We start from the raw sequence: 19014 nt of genomic DNA on the forward strand, positions 1-19014 counted from the left end.
TGATGTTGTTCTTTCCGAAAACAGAGAGCATTAAAATAAGAAAAAAAGAAGACTGACCAATCACTCTATAAATATGTCAAATCTTTAAATACAATGGTTAACTTCAAGTTCCTACACTGTGGTTCCTGATTTATTTTCCTGATTTTTCATGAATAAAGATGTTTCAAAAATATCCCCCTGTCCTTTTACAAATTGAGAATTATTTAATAATTTTCTGGCTCATAACATATTTCATAGTTTGAAACAAAATAAAAAAATATCTGATTTACTTTATTTAATGTTGGCTTCCAATGTGCCTAGTCCTATACCTATTTATTTGCGTTATTTAAATTATTCTACATTTGAGCTTATAAATGTGCACGTTAGTGTAATGCTCCTACAGAACAGGAGCGTCATGGCGGAGTAATATTTTGAGTGATGAACAGGGTGTGCTGTCATGCTGATTTGAGTATGTCCTGAGTGTCTAGTTGACCAATCAGACTGCGTAGTCGGATCTACTTGTTGAATCATGAGGTGTTAAATAGATGGATTTTGGTTCCGATTCTCTGCAGCCCTTTTTCCAGAAGGTAAGCAGTCATATAAGTGAGGTCGTGGAAATGTGTGTCCCTTTAACCGTGCACTCATCAAAGCAGCACTCCAGTGTGTAAACCAGAAGCACGAGGCTAAGCTCCATCTTAAGAGAGAGCAACAATAGTGTGGTTTACTGAGAAGAGGACAGGACATTCAATGGAGTGTAGCAACAATGTTATAATTTCCTGAAAATGTAATAATGCCTATCACAATATCAGTCGGGACATTTTATTACATTATTGGGGAAGTTATAACATTATTGGGTTTTATTACATTCTCAATCAGGTTAAGTGAGATTTTTTACTACATTTAGGACACCTGTTTTAAATTCACACAGATCTACAAATTAAAAAGTTTTCTCACATTCAAAGGGTAATTTGAATTTTAAATCAAAAGTGAGAGCCATATTAGAAAGTGGTATCCACGTCATGGGGTGTAATGACTAAACAACACAAAACAAGAATTACGAGCTCCCAGGAGATAGTGGTTCTCCAAGCACCACACCAAACAGTAAAAAAAGGATAAAAAGTGCTCTGATTAGAACTGCCTGAAAGAAATCAAAAAGAGTTAAGATTTCAATTAAAAGCCTGGTTAAAAAGATGGGTCTTAAGCCTCTCTTTAAAAACCTCAGCAGTCTCCGCGACCCTGAGGCTCTCCGGCAGGCTGTTCAACTGAAAGCCGCCTCCCCGTGCTTTTTGAACTAACCTGTGGTATGGTTAAAAGTGCCGGAGGGCCTCAGGGTCCGCGGCGGCCGATAAGGTAAAAGCAAATCAGATAAAATCAGTAAGGTAATCAGTAAAAAGGCCCAAGACCGTTAAGACACTTAAAAACTAGAAGAAGAACTTTAAAATGCTAAAATGAGGTGTTTTGGAGGATCTATTAAAATTTGTGTTTGTTAAAAGGTCAATTGTGGTGAATAGGAATTTGTGGTTGTTTTTATGTTCGTTGATTAGTTTATGGAAATGGGAGATTCTTGACTGTTTGATTGCGTTATTGTATGTTTTGAGATGTCCACGTTAAATTTCATAGTGAACTGTCAGTTTTGTTTTTCTCCATCTCCACTCCTGCAGTCTCTCTTTAGTTTTTTAGTTGCTGCATTTCTCCACGGGGGTGTCGGTCTTGTCATATTTCTTTTTATTGAGAGTGGAGCCACCAAGTCCAGCGTTGATTTTATTTTATGGTTAAAATTGTCAACAATAAAATCACATGGTGCTGATAAAATTCCTGCAGGAGTGCTCTGTAAAATCTTCAGATGTTAGGTAGCGTTTCCTCACTGTTCTCACTGGGGCCTCCTGCTGGTTAGAACTGGTGATTGTAAAAAACACACAAAAATGGTCAGACACAGCAAGGTCCACAACAGGGGGCGCACCAACGGACAGGCTATGGGTTATGACCAAGTCCAAGGTGCGCCCCCTGCTGTGGGTCGGCTGCGTGACATGTTGATTAAAATCAAGGCAATGGAGAAGGTTTAAAAATTCTCTCGACATAGGATCTGAGGAATTATCTATGTGTAAATTAAAATCACCGGTTATTAGTATTCTGTTATACATGCTATGTGTTATTGACAGTAGCTCTGAGAATTCACTGTTAAAAGAGGTGGAATAGCGGGGTGGTCTGTAGACTGTCATACAGAGGATGGGGGGGCTGCTAAAAACAAAGGCATGATACTCAAATGATAAATATTTGTTAAAAAAGACTTCATTTGACAACATGGTGTCTTCGTTGATTGACACAGTTCCACCTCCTTTTTGTCCCCCTCTGGTAGAAAATAAAAAGTTTGGTGGGTAAGCCTAAGTGAGAACAACAGGTGCATCAGTGCCAAGCCATGTCTCTGAATGCTGTCTAGGTTGTTACCAAAAAATTACATCGTTAATGATAAAGGATTTGTTTAAAAGAGAGCGCATGTTCAGCACAGCCATTTTAATGTCTGTGCTGAACATGTGCTCATCATGTCTTTCTGAAGGAATGTTGAAAACACAGTGTGTAAAAACAGTCCTGGGTGTAATTTGTCTGTGTGAGATTCTGGTTTTGATGGTGTGGATGTTGTTCTGTGCCTCAGGGGCGACTGAACAGGGGGCGTGTGTAGTGTAGGCACTGTAAATAAAATCTACATCAACATAAAATCTTATTGAATCGAATTTGAAATATTTTGCTGCCAATTACCCCCTGACCAGTGCAAAACATTTTTTGGGAAAAAAAAAAATATATATATATATATATATACAAAACACAGCACTGTATGATATTTACTAAACAACAAGCTTGTAACTGACAAACACTTTAATGCTCCACTTCAAATAGAATTATCAATTAGTTGTCAACTATTAATACAAACGAATTAACGTGCTGGAACGTGCTGGGTTCATGCTCACACATTCCTCCACCTCCTCCAGTGACTGTGACAGCAGCAGGCTGCAGGATGTACAGACAGCTGTTTCACCGAGAACACACTACACACACACTTTTATTGAGACTTTAACCAACATGTGTGACAGACAGGCAGGGGTGCATAATGCCCGATTGATTTCCGCAGATAAATAATAACCTCCCTTCCTCAATCAGATATATTAAAACAACTATGAGCAGCTCTTGTGACCGGCCTTCAGAACGGAACAGAGCCATGAGATCTGGCTCCTAGCAAAGAGCTGCAATTCCCATCACTATAATGTTAGTTACTATAATAAGTGAGGGGAAACACCAGCTGTGTCATCATTTAAATCAGTATCTTGTTCATTTACCACTGTGTTGAAGATTTAAATTCAGGCTCAAATGTTCATCTTTGACAAATATCCTGAGTGATAAGTGCTTTTATTTCACAGGGACAGCAAAAACGCAGAATTCATATCAAAATAGGTGCATGACATCTTTACACAGTACAGAAAAGTAGAATAGAGTTCCTCACTTTGAGGCAACATGAGAAAACAACACATGCTGCTTTAATAAATCATGTTCACTGCTACAATACGTAGCATGTACGGAGCGTAGTGCATTGCACTTTTATACTAAAGAAATAGCATTCAGTCTGCCACATGTTCAGGACTTCTCAGATTGAGTCACTTTTTAATGCTTAAAATAAAGGGGAGCATGTTCAAGCAAGAGGGAAGCTTTACCACAGCATGATTAGTAAGAATTAAGAGAAGTAGAAATGTTCTCCCTTTTTTCACTTTTCACTTTGCTTCTGGCATGAGAACTCTTGAGTTAAAAAAAAGTGTCTTTCTAATCTAGAAAGAGATGTGGCTTGTCCTGTAGCTCTGGATGAGAGGAATCAGTTCGGACATGTCTGAAACATGTGGGTAAGCATTCATTACTTGCTCCACCGTGCTCTGAGGGAAGAGAGTGCTCAGCTGGCTCCTCAGGCCCTTCCTCTGCTCACTGGACGGGCTCTCTGCTCTCCCCTGCGCCCATGGGTCCCTTGGTAAGCTGTGGCTCTGTCTGTTGGAGAGCTGTCTCAAGTACGGCTTCTCTGAAAAACGTCCAGGATGCTCCCCATTATGTGGAGGCAGAGCTGGGCAGGAGCTCCATGCTGGGTGGTGGTGTTGGTGTCGGGACGTTCGTGTCTCCTGGTGGCCACACCTGCACTGGCTGCACTGGCTGCACGCGGGACGTTCGCAGGGCACTGAACCGTTTTGATGAGGGTAATAACCTCCTCTGTCCAGGCAGGGCCTCTGGATGTTCCCGCTAAAGGACCCAGGGAGGGAGTAGTCGTCGTGGCTCAGGCTGTAGCTGGCCACTCCGCTGCTGTAGCTGTGGGGAGGACGCTCCATGCTGTAGGCCACATCCTGGATGTAGAGCTTTGACATGGAGCTCTCTATGGAGCTGAAGGCCTCGTCCATATCCCGGGAGAGGTGGAGGCTTGTGTTTGGTTGGCTTCTGGGGCTGCTGGTGTCTCTGTAATAGGTGAACTGCTCGCTGGGTGAAGCCCTGAGGGATTGGTCCTCTATGCTTAGAGGTGGAGGGGTGGATGAAGAGTATCTGTGCTCCGGCTGATACACAGCGGGGCAGCAGTGTGAGTCTTGCAGGCTCGGTTTTGGCGAAAAGTTCTTGGCTCTGTCTCTGAGCGCCCTCAGTTCATCGGCCACAGACAGCTGTGATTGGTTGGCCCGCTCTGGGTGGTAGAACTTGCACTTGACTCCATAAGTACACTTCTTTCCTAAAAGGAAGAAAGAAGATGTTATCTACGGGCTCCACAGCTATAAAACTGTACCTCCTTAAGAGACGTCATCACAGGATTTGGTTGTGAGTGCGCTGCGAGTCCTCTCTACACGTCTGTAACCACTGTAAACCTACTTCACTTCACCAACAAATGATCTGTAACCTCTAGCTTTCTTTGTGCAGGCACTGCAGGACTCTGTTGCGATGCCCTGGGTCTTTGTGGCCCAATCACTGACTGTCAGGCAGGCAAATGAATCTCTCCTCAGCTAAGCTCTTCATGACAGATGGCCTTCCACGTTCCATATGCTCCAGTCAGGAGTCACCGAGGAGTCAGGAAGGACAAGAAACAAAAAAAGCACCCTTACTGGCTCTATTTCTCTCCGAGTGAGAACGAGGTCATTCGATCAATTCTCTAAAGGCTCATTCATAAATATGTTGAGAAAGGTCTAGCTCCAGGCTCCTCCGTCAATGTTACAATCGCTAACCTTAAAATTATTATGTTGTGTCAAAATCCTAGTTTCAGTGAAAACAGATGGAAACTTTTAAAGGAGTCTATAATGAAGTAATGCAAAGACAGGTTTCACAGTTTGGAGCAAAGCTTCTACTTCTCCAAATGTCCAAACAATTTGGGTGATGTTTCATTATACTTCCTCTTTGGGTTGAGAAAACATTTTGGTCTTATGAAATCTTTTCTAAGCCAGTTTGATCATTAAAAAAACAACAGCACAAACTCGATAATTAGTTTGACAGTGTGGGAAATTCTGCAATGGCTTTTTTATTGGGATGGGGGTGTGGGAGTTCTCTGTTGAGCCCCTGATAGTGGCGCTCTATTGTGTGGTCAGCCACTGTGGCCACCACGGCCCATGCCGTCATGTTGCCTAAAGGTTAAATCGTAATGACTTTGGTAATTCCTTTTCCTCTGACACCACCAACAGGCTAGTGTTCCCCTAACCAGACAATTCTGTCCTGCATTGGCACACACTTTTGTACATTTGTTTGTTCCCAGACAGTGTATTCTAATAACTTTTGTGAATGACTTTTCATATTAAAGTCCCAGTCGGCACTCTGCTCCGATAGAACAACATAAATCATCCAGTTTTAGAAAAAAAACGTGCCTCTATGTGCACGTAGAGCCTGTTGTTTGTTTTTCAAAAATCCACAGCGCCCGTATCATCCTGTCCACTCAGCGCAGAGCTGACTGTCAGAAACAGTTCCTGCACACGCCACAGATCCCCCCTCCCCGCTCATGCATGTTACAATATCACAGGCACACGCCTCAAGCTAGGCATACGCTAAATGATGTTAGCAGTTGCTATCTATGAGTCAGTTAGCCAGCTTACCTCCATGTAGCATGTACTACATTCCGTTTATTGATGAGAGAAGACACGGGCGCGTTCACAGGAGTCTGGTGCGCGTGCACTTACGAGCACTTGATTGCAGAGAGCAGAGGAGCTCGGTGAGGGGGAGGGGCGTGAGAGTTGGAAACATTCAAAATTTGACTCAACTCGATGTGCCAGATTAAAGCGCTATTTATACCGTAAGTACCGGAGCACCTATAATACATGCGCATGGTAAAGTTGTGACCTGTTTTAAAGGTTATGTAACCACTGGGGGTGACATGTCCATGCGGGTCAGGGTCTCTAAATCGGAGAAAAAAATATATATTCAGGTTGATGATTGAAGAGTACATGCGGATTCAGATGGCGTCAGAGCCGATCCACGCATCAGTCAACACGCACCTTAAGTATAAATATGACAGCACACGCAGCTGGTTGTTCTTGTGCTGTTTTAAGCTCCCAGGGAGAGTATGAGGAAGTAAAACCTGAGCAGCTGTGTCTGTTGTTAGGTGGAACAGGAGAGTAAACCAACCGTAAGGACAGTGCTGCAGCTTGTTATCTGGGGTCCATGGTTTCTTTCGCAGAAAATCATCAATGGCGGGACCATTTCTCCCCAAAGGATCGTCTGGAGGCATGAACCTGCACCATGACAGAGACACAGTTTGGATCAGGCAACATCAGTTAATGTCATGGTGTTATTTTTGGGCTAAAGGGAATCTTCTCTCTAGCTGTGTGTAGAAGAAGTGGCCCCTCTGCCTGCGTGGTTCCCCACAGCTGCCATCGGTCTTACTTGTCATTAGCAAAGGAGTACATCAGCAGCCTCTCCTCGATGAACTTCTTCCACTGAGGATTCTCCGTCTGCAGGTCACGGTAGTTGTCGTTGGACACAATGATGCCGTCTGAGTCGAAGGCCAGCTTAACGATATATCGGTCATCGTAGCACACCACCCTCTTACCGTTCACGCAGCGAGACGGCGTGTACACCAGGATCTTCCTCCTCTCCAGCTCATGGAGAATGTGTTGATCTATAAAATACATGAGAATAGTGATGTTTTATTATTAGCTGAAGGCATATCAATCACATGGTCTAACAACACTTTTAGGGCACTTGTATTGTAGTATGTTAGGCCCCAGAAACTTTCCAGGAAGGGTGGGCCAAGAAAGAACCTGTTCAATTCCAACATTATAGCCATGGAATGATGAATGTAAGAAAAAACCTGTGTGTTCCGGTTCTGGCCGGAGAATTTCCATATAAACGAAGGTCAGATAAACATGTGGCTGATAAACAGTTCTGAGGCGGGTGAGCTGCACGTTGCAGCCTATATGAGCTTTTATCTTTATCTTAGTTTCCTTATTGTGATAAGGAGATTTATACTATGATCATAAAAGGTGTCAAACTGCACTTGGCACTGACACTGCGTTCTTGTAACCTGCTGATCACTTTCAGGAAAGACGCTTTTTTTTTGGCTGACATGAACAGCATTTTTTTATTTCCTTCATCTTGGTGATCAGAAATCCCAGTGTAGTTAACTGCCAGCTCATGTTAGCTCTGTCTCAACATGTTTTATGAAATCTTCTACTTCTATTCATTCTATGTGCAGTGCCCGTTTGGGGTGTGCCCATTTGGAACGGGCTGATTGCTTGGCTCCTGGTATTGCTGCTAGCAGCGTTGTCAGAGTGCGCCCGTTCGGAGTGTGTGACCATTCAGGATGCGTGCCCAGTTGAAGCGGGTTAAATGCTTGTCCCCTGAAAGCGCTGCTTGTACTGTCAATCAGATGAACCTTTCTTGTGATTTGTGATGGACAGTCATATCCATACACAAACAGAGATTCCCTCCTTTATAGTTCTATTGGCCAAATGGCACCAAATTTGTCATGTCCACTCAGACATCATATCTACATGTTTACCAAATGTGGTTGGATGTAGCTCTCAACGTGTGGTAGTACAGACGCCACAACAATACAGTGAAGTAGAGTAAACACCATACTGCAAGTGGGATGACAGCCTGTCTGTCAACAAACACTTTTACAGTGCCCAGAATTTTAAGGTGGAGTGTTTTCTTTCATGTTACTTGTACATAAGTTGACGTTGTGAATCATACTGACACTATTCTGTATTTCTCACTTGGAGATAGAGTGGCGCGCTGCTGTATCACTGATCAGCTGATCACCGATGTTGCTGGACCAAACGTGTAAGTATCACACTTTTGTTCGCCACAGAGCTTATTTTCTGTAATAATCTATAATCCCATTGTCTATGTGTTGAGGGAACCAAGATGATGCTAACTGCAGTGTCGGCCTATTAAAATACATCATCCCTGCAGTACTATAGTAATGTGTTCACCAACACGTTCACCATAACAACTATAGAGGCTTTAGCAACTGTATTTTGCTGCCCCCAAATGGCAGTGAATGCAACTTTAAAATGGAAATGACGATAATGTGTTGGGTGGAGCAGTCAGATGCAGAGCTGTTTGCTGTTGGCAGAGGTTTGTGTTCTCAGAGCACCGTCTAATTGGTTTTAAAGTTCCCCTGACAGAGTCTGATGGATCCTGGGTAATGATTCTCACCCAGTCAACCAGTGACACACCGTACTGAGGCTAGAAGCAGCAGGAACAGTTTCAGGATGAAGCCGGCTCTGCTACAAGGACAATGAATGGAGTTGCTGACTTTGTCAACACCTAAGGTTTTAGTGTCAGTGTTGGTGCTTCCATGATAGACGGTTACATTCTGGTTGATCCTGATTAGCAGTGCTGACATCAAGGTTATTGTGTTGCGGTGAGGCACACAGTCACTGCCACATTTAATTAATTGTCTATAAACAGTACAATATGACATCGCACTAGGGTGAGGTCAAACCTTAAGAACACACAGTGCCACCTCAGCTCAGTGATGGGACCTCACCTGTGATGGGGGCCTCAGGTCGCGGCTGCTCCTTCCTCCACAGGGGAACGAACACGGTGATGTCTCGCAGCCCTTTGTCCCAGAACCAGTTCACTGCCAGCTGGAGGCCCTGGCACGAAAACACCTTCTTGTCACCATGGCTACAAAGACAGAAGCCAGAGTCAATAAAAAAACGGCTTCTTCTTTTGTGTTCCTGTGCACACTCTGCAAAGTTGCACACACACATCTCTTCTCCCTTTTAAGGAAGTAGACAGTGTTGGTGTTGCAAGTTCAGAGCACAGAGACAGAACTGAGACTGTTCATGTGCACTTATTAATCCTAAAAATCGATTCTTACTGTATTATGTATTGGGCCTAATGAAACAGTCCAACATTTTTAAATTGAGAAAACAAGATTTCTCACACAAAAGAAGAACATTATGTTTGGCAGCAAATCTGAACCCTGATCACAACTGAATTCTGATCACTGAACATGGAAAGACCTAGCCTCTGCACACATTATAATACTTCACGGGAAAATGTTACAGTGTTTTTATCAATTACATTAAACCTTCAATATATAACATATTACATGTTTTAAACTAGCCAGTCATCCATCCATCTATCTACTCTATCTATCAAACTATCTAGTCATGCATCAATGCATCCACCATCTATTTATCAAACCATCTATCCATCCATCCATCCATCCATCTATCTACTCTATCCATCAAACTATCTAGTCATCCATCAATCCATCAACCATCCATCCATCCATCCATCTATCTACTCTATCTATCGAACAAACTATCTAGTCATGCATCAATGCATCCACCATCTATTTATCAAACCATCCATCCATCCATCCATCTACTCTATCTATCAAACACACTATCTAGTCATCCATCAATGCATCCACCATCTATTTATCAAACCATCCATCCATCCATCCATCCATCGATCTACTCTATCTATCAAACTATCTAGTCATGCATGAATGCATCCACCATCTATTTACCAAACCATCCATCCATCCATCCATCCATCCATCCATCCATCCATCCATCCATCTATCTACTCTATCCATCAAACTATCTAGTCATCCATCAATCCATCAACCATCCATCCATCTATCTACTCTATCCATCAACCATCCATCCATCCATCCATCCACCTATCTACTCTATCTATCAAACAAACTAGTCATGCATCAATGCATCCACCATCTATTTATCAAACCATCCATCCATCCATCTATCTACTCTATCCATCAAACTATCTAGTCCTCCATCAATCCATCAACCATCAATCCATCCACCACCCATCCATCCATCTATCAAACTTTCTATCAAACTATCTAGTCATCCATCAATCCATCCACCATCCATCCATCCATCCATCTATCTACTCTATCTATCAAACTATCTAGTCATCCATCAATCCATCCACCATCCATCCATCCATCCATCCATCCATCAGTGTAATGTGTACAAAGATATCCAGGTATCAGTAACTATAGTAACTCAGGAATCCCCTGGCTCCTCTGACTCTATAGTCCTGTTGTTACAGTGTTGCTGTTTCTCATCATAACTCATTTATTGATTAAAAATATGTTCATTTCATTGAAACACCATTAACATTGAATTCCAACATATATTCTCTGAGTATTTTTCAAATGCAGCTGAGAATATGAAAACTGAAGAATCTGCACTGATTGAGGAGCACTGACAGCATGAGAGAGAGGAAGACTCTGGGAGATTTAAATGCCATGTGACCTCATTCTAGAACACAATTGGTTAAAATAATTCTAAACCTTCTATGGAAAAGACAATCAGTGTTGTGAGTTTATTTTTCAAATATCAGAAAGCTGCAAAGAGAGGCTATGTTACCATATGGCAACACTGTGCAGTCCATATATAAATATATTTGCATAAACAGAGGCCTGTACTGAGGCTACAGTAGACGCTGCAAGAATCCTCACAATGAAGCTGGTCCTGCTACAAAGACAATAATGGAGCTGCTGACTGAATACTTAAGAAATGTATTAGTGTCAGTTGATGCTTCCATAAATGAGGCCTACTGCTGGTTGATCCTGATTAGTGCCGTTTCCCTAAGGTAGATCTCGAAAAAGTTATGAAAAGTCTGACCTGCTTCAGCTCTGTTTTCACGTACTGTAACACTACCAGGATGTTAACACTACCCTAGAGCTACTGAAGAAGTAAACTGGTTTGTTTTGCCTACGGGAGAGAGTAAAGTTTGTGTTTGTGTGTGTGTGTGTGTGTGTGTGTGTGTGTGTGTGTGTGTGTGTGTGTGTGTGTGTGTGTGTGTGTGTGTGTGTGTGTGTGTGTGAATGGGGGTTCCCCTTCTCTCTGACAACAGGAAGTGGTGAAGCACTTTCCATACAACAGGTACTAAATGGGGCTTGGCGTGGGATCATTTATGGATTCTCTACGTCTGTCTGTCTTGCATAACTTTACTGGTGTGCCAAAAAGCTGACTTAATGATATATCCTTGATATTTTATACTTGCAGCCTGTAGCTCTTCCCTAAATAGAATCAATGCTGTGAGAGTGACACATTGAACTGGTTTATTTGCAGACTTGTTGTATACTTCATGGCTTGAACGGCTCCTTGAGTTAAACACAATGGAAGCATCCAAGACGTGTAAGGAGAAACACTTGCTGGATCTCATTGTCCTACTCTCATAAAGATCTATAAATATATGACAGTTTAGTTCAAATGTGAAATTCAGACTACTCATTCTCAAGTATTTGAATATTTTAGGGCCTGCGTCCACATGGAGGGTTTTTTCCAGTTGTTCAGTGAGGAGAGAACATATGCAGCCACAGAGAAAAGCCAGTGGACCCATCGTCTTTTTTCCTCTATTTGGTGCGGTCACTCTGACCGCTTTGAGTAAAAAAATCTCTGAACTTTTCAGAAAAGCACTAGTGTCCTCACTGCTGCTTCTGTTCAGGAAACTACCACAACAGAGACAGAAAATCCCATTTATGGGAGCAGATCACTTCACTAGACACCTAACTGTTTCTGGCATCACTATACGCAGTGTACTGTTGTTGGGGAGCGTCTGATGTGAACATATAACGCTTTATATGTGACAGGGGAAAATCAGACATTAGACATCAGACCCTTCGATGTTTCCTTGTTTTTCACAGAAAGGGTTCTATGTTCCCCGGTATGTTATTTTTCCCACAATATTACTGAATTCCCCGGCAAATAGGCCTATGTAAACCCTTACACTACCCCCTAACCCCGGCCCTAACCATAACAAAATGTTAAATTAAATCAGCGGAGGCTTATGCGACCGTTGAACATTAGACCCTTTTGGGGGAAAAAAGGGTCCGATGGGGAACATTGGGATGGCCCCTCTTGTTGTTAGCTTGTTGTTAGCTGTCATGCCACCTAGCTAACATTACTGTCGTCATAGAAACAAAACCCACCGGCAGCATCTTTCAGCCAGAAATGTGTCATATACTGTTTAAAGCAGCATGTTTTACCTGGCAGTAAAGTTCTTATGGCTAACATGTTATTGCTCATTTACACATCCAACAGACAGTGCAGCTTTAGCATTCATTTGGCCTTATGTTTGTGTCCACCTGATGGTAGTAATAATTATAAAATAAAGAAAGAAAGAATAGCTATACTAAGCAAATGTAATCATAATCATAAATAAACGTAAGTAGTTGTCATGTTGGGTGTGCTACATTTCTGTGTGTGCAGAAGCTGGACTGCTGTGGTCAGCACAGTCAATGTCCAACACTGTGCTGTCTCTGATCCATAAAGACAGGACTTATTGGAAACATGACAGAAGAACCATTACACTGCGTTAACCTACCAGTAGATTGCCTTCATTGACATTTATAAGAGCAAACCGTTTGGAGGTTTGTTCAGGTCTCAGTGTCTCGATCTCAAGGTGGACCAGCTCCAGAGCCTGGGCAGATGTAGCTGAGGATGTGATCCTCACATGCTATTGCTAACAAATGAAGTCTGGAATATTGGGATGCTTTTTATTAAGGCAGATATTTTTACTGCTCTAAGAGTCATACCAGAAAGTCATCTTTTCTACATATTAAAACACACGCAGACCTAAATTGCTAATTGTTTCGCCCTGATCAAGAAGCATGTGCTCATACAAGACCTTGTAATGTTTAACATAACAGCAAAACCTTTAATGCAACATCACTTAAATAATCTCGGATTTTGTTTTATAATGCTTATAACGGTCTGTTTAGGATTAAAATAATAATGTTTGGTAATTAACATCATGTCACTTTAAAAACGTCACCACTGACTTTTGACGGGACACACACAGCAGTCTCCTTTGTTAAAGTGCCGTTTCCCTCCTAACGCCTGGTTTGTGTTTTTAATCCTCCCTACCCTGTTGCTCTTCATACATCATCTAACAGCAGCTGAGCGAAACAGACGCGTGTGTCAGTGCTCCATCTGTACCAGCTGCCTGGATTTGTTCACATGTGCAAACTTATTTTTGCCTGGATGTCACACCAAAGATGCTCTTTAAGATGTAATTACTAATACATGTCATATTTTAACATCTGTTTGTGTGGAGAGAGTGTAAGTTCAGTCGAGCCACACTGAAAAAGTTCACAAAACAAACAGTTAGCGGTATGTGCACCGTCAGATGCTCACAAGTCAAGTCTGAAAATAAACACATTGGGCCCCATGCAAGAACCACTCATAAGAACAGATTCATTCTTAAGTGTCTTGTACAAGTGATTCATGAGAACTTGCTGCATTCGCCAATTTCCTTGTATTTTGAATTTTCTCTGATGTATGAACACGATTTACAAGTCCAGACCTGTCGTAGGGGTCATGTACAATTAGTTACATTATTACATTACATTTCATTTAGCTGACGCTTTTGTCCAAAGCGACTTCCAATAATCAGACCTCAGTTGTTTCAGAAGATATATTTCCTTACTTTAAGCAATTTTGAGTTTGGGAAGCCTATAACTTAACACTAATAAATTACACTGTTGTAATATAATTATAAAAATGTATGTCTATTGCCTAATGCTAACATTTTAAATGGGCTATTAATGATATTGTATAACACAACAATAGCAATATGAACATCTGAAAGTGCAAAAGAGTTGCAATATTTGACCCTCCCGTTGCAGTCGTGGATTACTTTACTGTGGCGAGACATTTTTGTTTGTTTTATTTAAAGCCATTTTCAGATGGAAACACTTCTTGTGTATTTCAGTGACAGTACAACCCTCGGGTTATTTTTCCCATTCCTGAGCTTCATCAGGTCTCTTAACTCTGCTGCTGACGCTGGAGCTCTGAAAACAGGACCTCAATAGGACATATGAAGCAGGACACAGAGCCTTATATGGTAATATTGGGGCGTTAATTATGTTGATTTACAATTCTGGTGAAGGCACGCTCATTGATGCACAGCTGGCATTTCTCATGTTCACACAGTTATCTGACGTTTCGAGTGTTTGCTCAATCTGACGTGACACAGTCATACAAACCCGGCGTATGAAAAAAGTTAGAGAAAGTTAAGATAGGTAAAAAAAAAAAATAGAAGTAGCTAATGAGAGAGCCATCTTGCTTTCTTCCTGTCAGATTCTGTGCATACTGACTTCTCTTCACTGTCAGCTTAACAATAGCCTGAGCCAAGGAGGAGGAATACAAGCCCCCCCCATACTGACTTCCTGGTTGAGCCAATCAGGAAGTGCCAAAAATGTCAGTTCTCAGAGTGTCCACTAGGGGCAGGTTTCAAAACAGAGCAGTTTCTCATTGACCCCCATGTTAAACAGGCAGTTTTCACAGCATTATTAAACCTGTTTAAGGCCTGGGACAAAAAGAACATTCTAGTCTGTATGTTTAGGTCATATCTCCATGACAACACTGAGGGGGGTGATTTTTTTAAATTCCAGGATAGTTTTTATTTTATTGGAGGTTAAAGTTCATGAATAATTTGGGGCATGGCCTCTTGAGTGACAACTAGCCTCTGGCTCTTACTCCTCCTCGGAGGTAAACGTCAGCCAGGTGGACGTATCTCCCTCCCCCCAACGTCACATACAGGCCCTTTTTTGGTAAGAGGAAATGAGGCGGAGTCAAAGTCAGACAAGATGGAGACTCCCGTAGGCGAGGACGATTGGATCAAGTTGAGGGAACGGACTCTGACGGGTATGCTACATCCATTTTTATACAGTCTATGGAGGTATGGTAGGGCCATACTGCATAGCGTTAGTGATTAATGTGTGTTGGACGTGTGTTGGGCAAATGAGGCTTCATGGAGCCTCAGGAACCATTGTTAGACCCCACTAGTTGGAGCTCTTGGTTTAAAGAATAAGGCTCAGTGAATATCAATTCAGTGTGCTTTGAACCCTTTGTTGAACAAAGAACACGGTCTAGTGGAATCATTTGCCCATTACTAACGCCTGTTCAGTCAGCTGATAACAAGGAAACAAAGAGAAAAACCTGTTGGGTCTCCCTCCCTCAGAGGCTCTGATCTCATGCCTGACGCATGCAACCCTGGACTACTGTTACATCGCCTTACCTGGTAATAAAGGTGTGACAGTAGCCCACTTCCTCTTCACACACATTTCATGTCCTTACAGGAATAGATGTTGTGAAAGGATCACACTCTTGTTTTCCATTCTGAATTCATATCAGGCCCTCCTCCCTTGCCATGTTATTTGTTTGAGTACATTTTGACTCACAACTTCCTTGTTTCCAATTCAGGTCATGTAACCATGAGACGATATTTCACTTCAGTCTGGAGTTACACATATTGCAAGTCACTCTAGATGAGTATCATCTCTTAGTGGTTCTCAAACTGTGTACATGACGTACCACCTCAGAAAATATCCAGCTCTCTCAAGTCCCACCACTGAGACCAATATTCAAATATACTATTCAGCTCCACACATGAAGGTTTCTTCCTCATCAGAGGATCAGTTATTGTTGACTGTCTCCAGCCACATCCACGCTGTATGGAAGGGCAGCATCAGAACTGACATGTCAGAGTTTTCAAACCAATCATTTGACCTGTGCTCACTATCTGCCATCACAGTTTAGCTCCTAACTCATGAACAGGACTACGCAGCAGGCTGATACTGAAACCAGAATATGACAGGAAATTACAAACTTATTTTAAATGACATTTCACAGATCTTAAACGTTTTAGTATTTTCTTAGTGTTATATTCATTTAGTAAGAAATGTTTCCTTTTTTATTTTGGAGATTCCTTCAAGTACCAACAGAGAAAGCTTGAGTACCACCAGTGGGACAGGTACCACAGTTTGAGAACCGGCTGAAATCTGATGGGAAAATGAATGAACATGTAACTTTGACCTTCTTAAATTAAGTGGTGAAAAAGAGAAGAATACAGGCGCACATCATGTTTTCACTTCCCACATCTTTAAAGAGGAAGTGTGCTGCCATCAAATCTGTGAAGTGAAACAAGATTGGACTCAAATAGAGCTGCTGGTACATAAATGGGAATAAAATCAACACTAAAACAGTGCTGTTCCACTGCTCGTTTTCATTTTTTAAATTCAGTTATACACATGAATGAACCTTTCTGCTTTCAAAGACTCTTTTCTGAAGGAAGTCCCCTTTTTTCTAGCAAGTGAAGAACAAAATGTGTTCTCCCAATGCCATGTAAACTGTTTTAATGTCAAGAATAATATGTTAGCTAAACGAATTGAATCAGGTAATTAAGGACAACTTTGAGATACTTTACTTGAATATATATTTTACTTTGTTCTTGTACGCTACTTCGTTTCACAATAACATTCGTTTGACAACTATTTACTACTTTGCAGATTAACATTTGACGTACGAATATGATCGGCTTCTAAAATATGACGTATCAATATAGTCAATTATCCAACAGCATATAAATTCATTAAATCAGCTCTAGCTTGACTACAACTAAAATCCTGCTCATGCATTAATGCATCAGTAATGATGACAATATTATATCATGATGAAATAATATAACACTTTGATGTGGACCAATCTGCACAACAAATACTTTTTTATGTTTTTAGTACTTTTGCTGAAAAAATGTCATATTGGTAGTGTTACTTAAGTAAAAGATATGAGGAGTATTGTTAATGATAAATGTACTAAGCTGACTCACCTCATGGCCACGTTGCTTCCATCTAGAACCACTGGTCTGAAGCCAGCCACAGGCTCTCTGTCTCCTCCAGGTCTGGGTGGACTGGGACCAGGGCTGCAACCTCTGGACACCAGCTTGGGACTGTTGGGGACACTTTTGTTGCTGCGAGTGTGGCAGGTCTTTATCAGCTCCTCCAGGATGTCGTTGGTCTGAGCGTCATGGTGGAGGCTCTCCAGCACCCTCAGGATGTCACTGTGAGAGTATCCCAACTTGAGAAATCGCTCCACTTTGGCGTGCTGCTGCTGCTGCTGGTCCATCGTGGAGGCTGATCTGCAGAGTGTGTGCTTCCTCTCCTCTTGTCTTCTCAGGACTGTCTGGCAGGGGAATCCTCCTCGCCTCCTTATTCTGGCTCGTCAGCGTCTCCACAGCAACGGCCTGTGTTTTAGAACGATTGACAGGTGTCAAAAGGGGAGGGAGGCAGAGTCGACCTCAGTTGCTGTAAACACAGAAAGCTCAGCTGCGGTCGCACAGGGGGTTTCGGACAATTTGATTGTGGTTTGTCGCCTGCTCATAGAATGTGCTCTGGTTACCACAAACTCATGACTGCCAACGCGAGCACAAACACCGGCGGACGTCACGCTGCTTCAGAAAACCCCTGTCACACACATCAAGAGAGGAAGCTGAGGGTCTGCATGGTCTAAATTTACCTCCAGTGAGCTCCGTTACCAAAACAAACATGAATGGAACCGATGTGAGTGTGAGTGTGGGTATTAATGCTACGAGCCTCACCTCATTCCACCGTTTACTGCTCTTTGTGGAAACCCCCTGGACTTCATGGCCAAAGAGAGATCACACTGATGTTTTTGAGGAGGAATGACTCAACACACTTCTTCCACTTCTCCTCCCACCCGCAGAACTATTCTAAATACAAAACTCGAGCTAACTTCTCACATAGTATCACACCTGAAACAAAGAAACATAAAATCGCTGTAACGGTGACGGAGAGGGTGTGTCTGGTTTTAAAAAAGCCCTGAGCTTCTCCCTCATTGAAATCATACTTTGAAGCCTTTTGCTTTGTTCAGTCTTTTTGATCCTTGCAATTTAAGTAAGAGCGATAAGCCTTTACTGCATTTGATGTGTCAACTTGACATTTGAAGTATGAGGAAAAGATGTTTGAGATATCCTCCCCTCTGCTCTGCATGGGACTTGGCTTTGCACAGGCTTGGTGCAACCTGCAGCGACTTAACCACATCCTTTACTGCTGAGTTGACATTCAACTCATCAACAAGGCCCTGAGACTCATTTCTTCCCCTGAACATGAATAGTATCTCTGTTCCCTCAAACAGTCCGGCAACCTGTACTCAAGTCAGCACACAGTCTGATCCTGGCACCTACTTGTCTCTCACAATCCAAAACATAACAGGTCTGAACAAGACAAGACTGCCGGCTCCGCCTGACAGTTCACATCTAACAGAAACTGCTATGTTACAAGTTGTCTTATTCTGTACTTACACATTGAACCAGTGGTGGATCGGAGCAGGAGTCTCTGTCTCTGTGTGTGAGTCGCTGTGACAAGCAGACCGGTCTGTGTGGGCTGCTCTTATTACCCACAGGAGGAAGTGACTGCTCGCTGCTGAGAAAAGACGCTCTGTAAATGTGGGATCACTACTTCCTCATCAGGACTCAGGACTCACTGAGCATGAGGGCTGGATCTTACCCTTCTGCCGTGTGTTGAGCCCTTCCTGTGGTGTGGTGAAATAATGCTGACTGGATGTCTGTCACAAAGCACACAGAGCACCAGGAAGCATGCCAAGGTTAGATTGTCGAGGTTTTATTAGTCATTCTGACATTTTGTTTTAATTCTTCATTTTAGTTCATGCTGTCACATGAGAAACAGGGAAACAGCTTAGTCAGTGGAATCACTTTTACATTTTAGTATGGTTTAAACGCACAAAG

The 19014-nt window shown here is 42.3% G+C and overlaps 1 protein-coding gene across 2 annotated transcripts; it reads right to left on the reverse strand.

Moving 5' to 3' along the window:
• Window positions 1–3427: 3427 nt before the first annotated feature.
• On the reverse strand, window positions 3428–18688 carry LOC310961947 (endoribonuclease ZC3H12A-like). Of its 2 annotated transcripts, none has more exons than XM_083934256.1 (6): window positions 18571–18688; window positions 17080–17493; window positions 8963–9102; window positions 6850–7084; window positions 6592–6698; window positions 3428–4720 (listed from the first exon to the last, which is right to left on the reverse strand). In XM_083934256.1, the coding sequence occupies exons 2-6, from the start codon at window positions 17373–17375 to the stop codon at window positions 3792–3794; spliced, it is 1707 nt and encodes a 568-aa protein (XP_083790382.1). In that variant the 5' UTR covers window positions 17376–17493; window positions 18571–18688; the 3' UTR covers window positions 3428–3791. The 2 variants fall into 2 exon arrangements, with proteins under 2 accessions (XP_083790382.1, XP_083790383.1); XM_083934257.1 differs by lacking the exon at window positions 18571–18688 and adding an exon at window positions 17848–17952.
• Window positions 18689–19014: the final 326 nt, after the last annotated feature.

This window comes from Echiichthys vipera (assembly GCF_963691815.1).
Source record: "Echiichthys vipera genome assembly, chromosome: 19".
Classification (NCBI taxonomy): domain Eukaryota; kingdom Metazoa; phylum Chordata; class Actinopteri; order Perciformes; family Trachinidae; genus Echiichthys; species Echiichthys vipera.

Bases quoted from the DNA above. Each gene is read 5' to 3' on its own strand.
- LOC310961947 (XM_083934256.1), bottom strand. From the start codon at position 17,375: ATGGACCAGCAGCAGCAGCAGCACGCCAAAGTGGAGCGATTTCTCAAG. The intron at 9,103-17,079 runs GTGAGTCAGCTT...CTGTCTTTGTAG, and splicing joins GGAAGCAACGTGGCCATGAG to CCATGGTGACAAGAAGGTGT. The intron at 6,699-6,849 runs GTAAGACCGATG...GTCATGGTGCAG, and splicing joins TACTCCTTTGCTAATGACAA to GTTCATGCCTCCAGACGATC.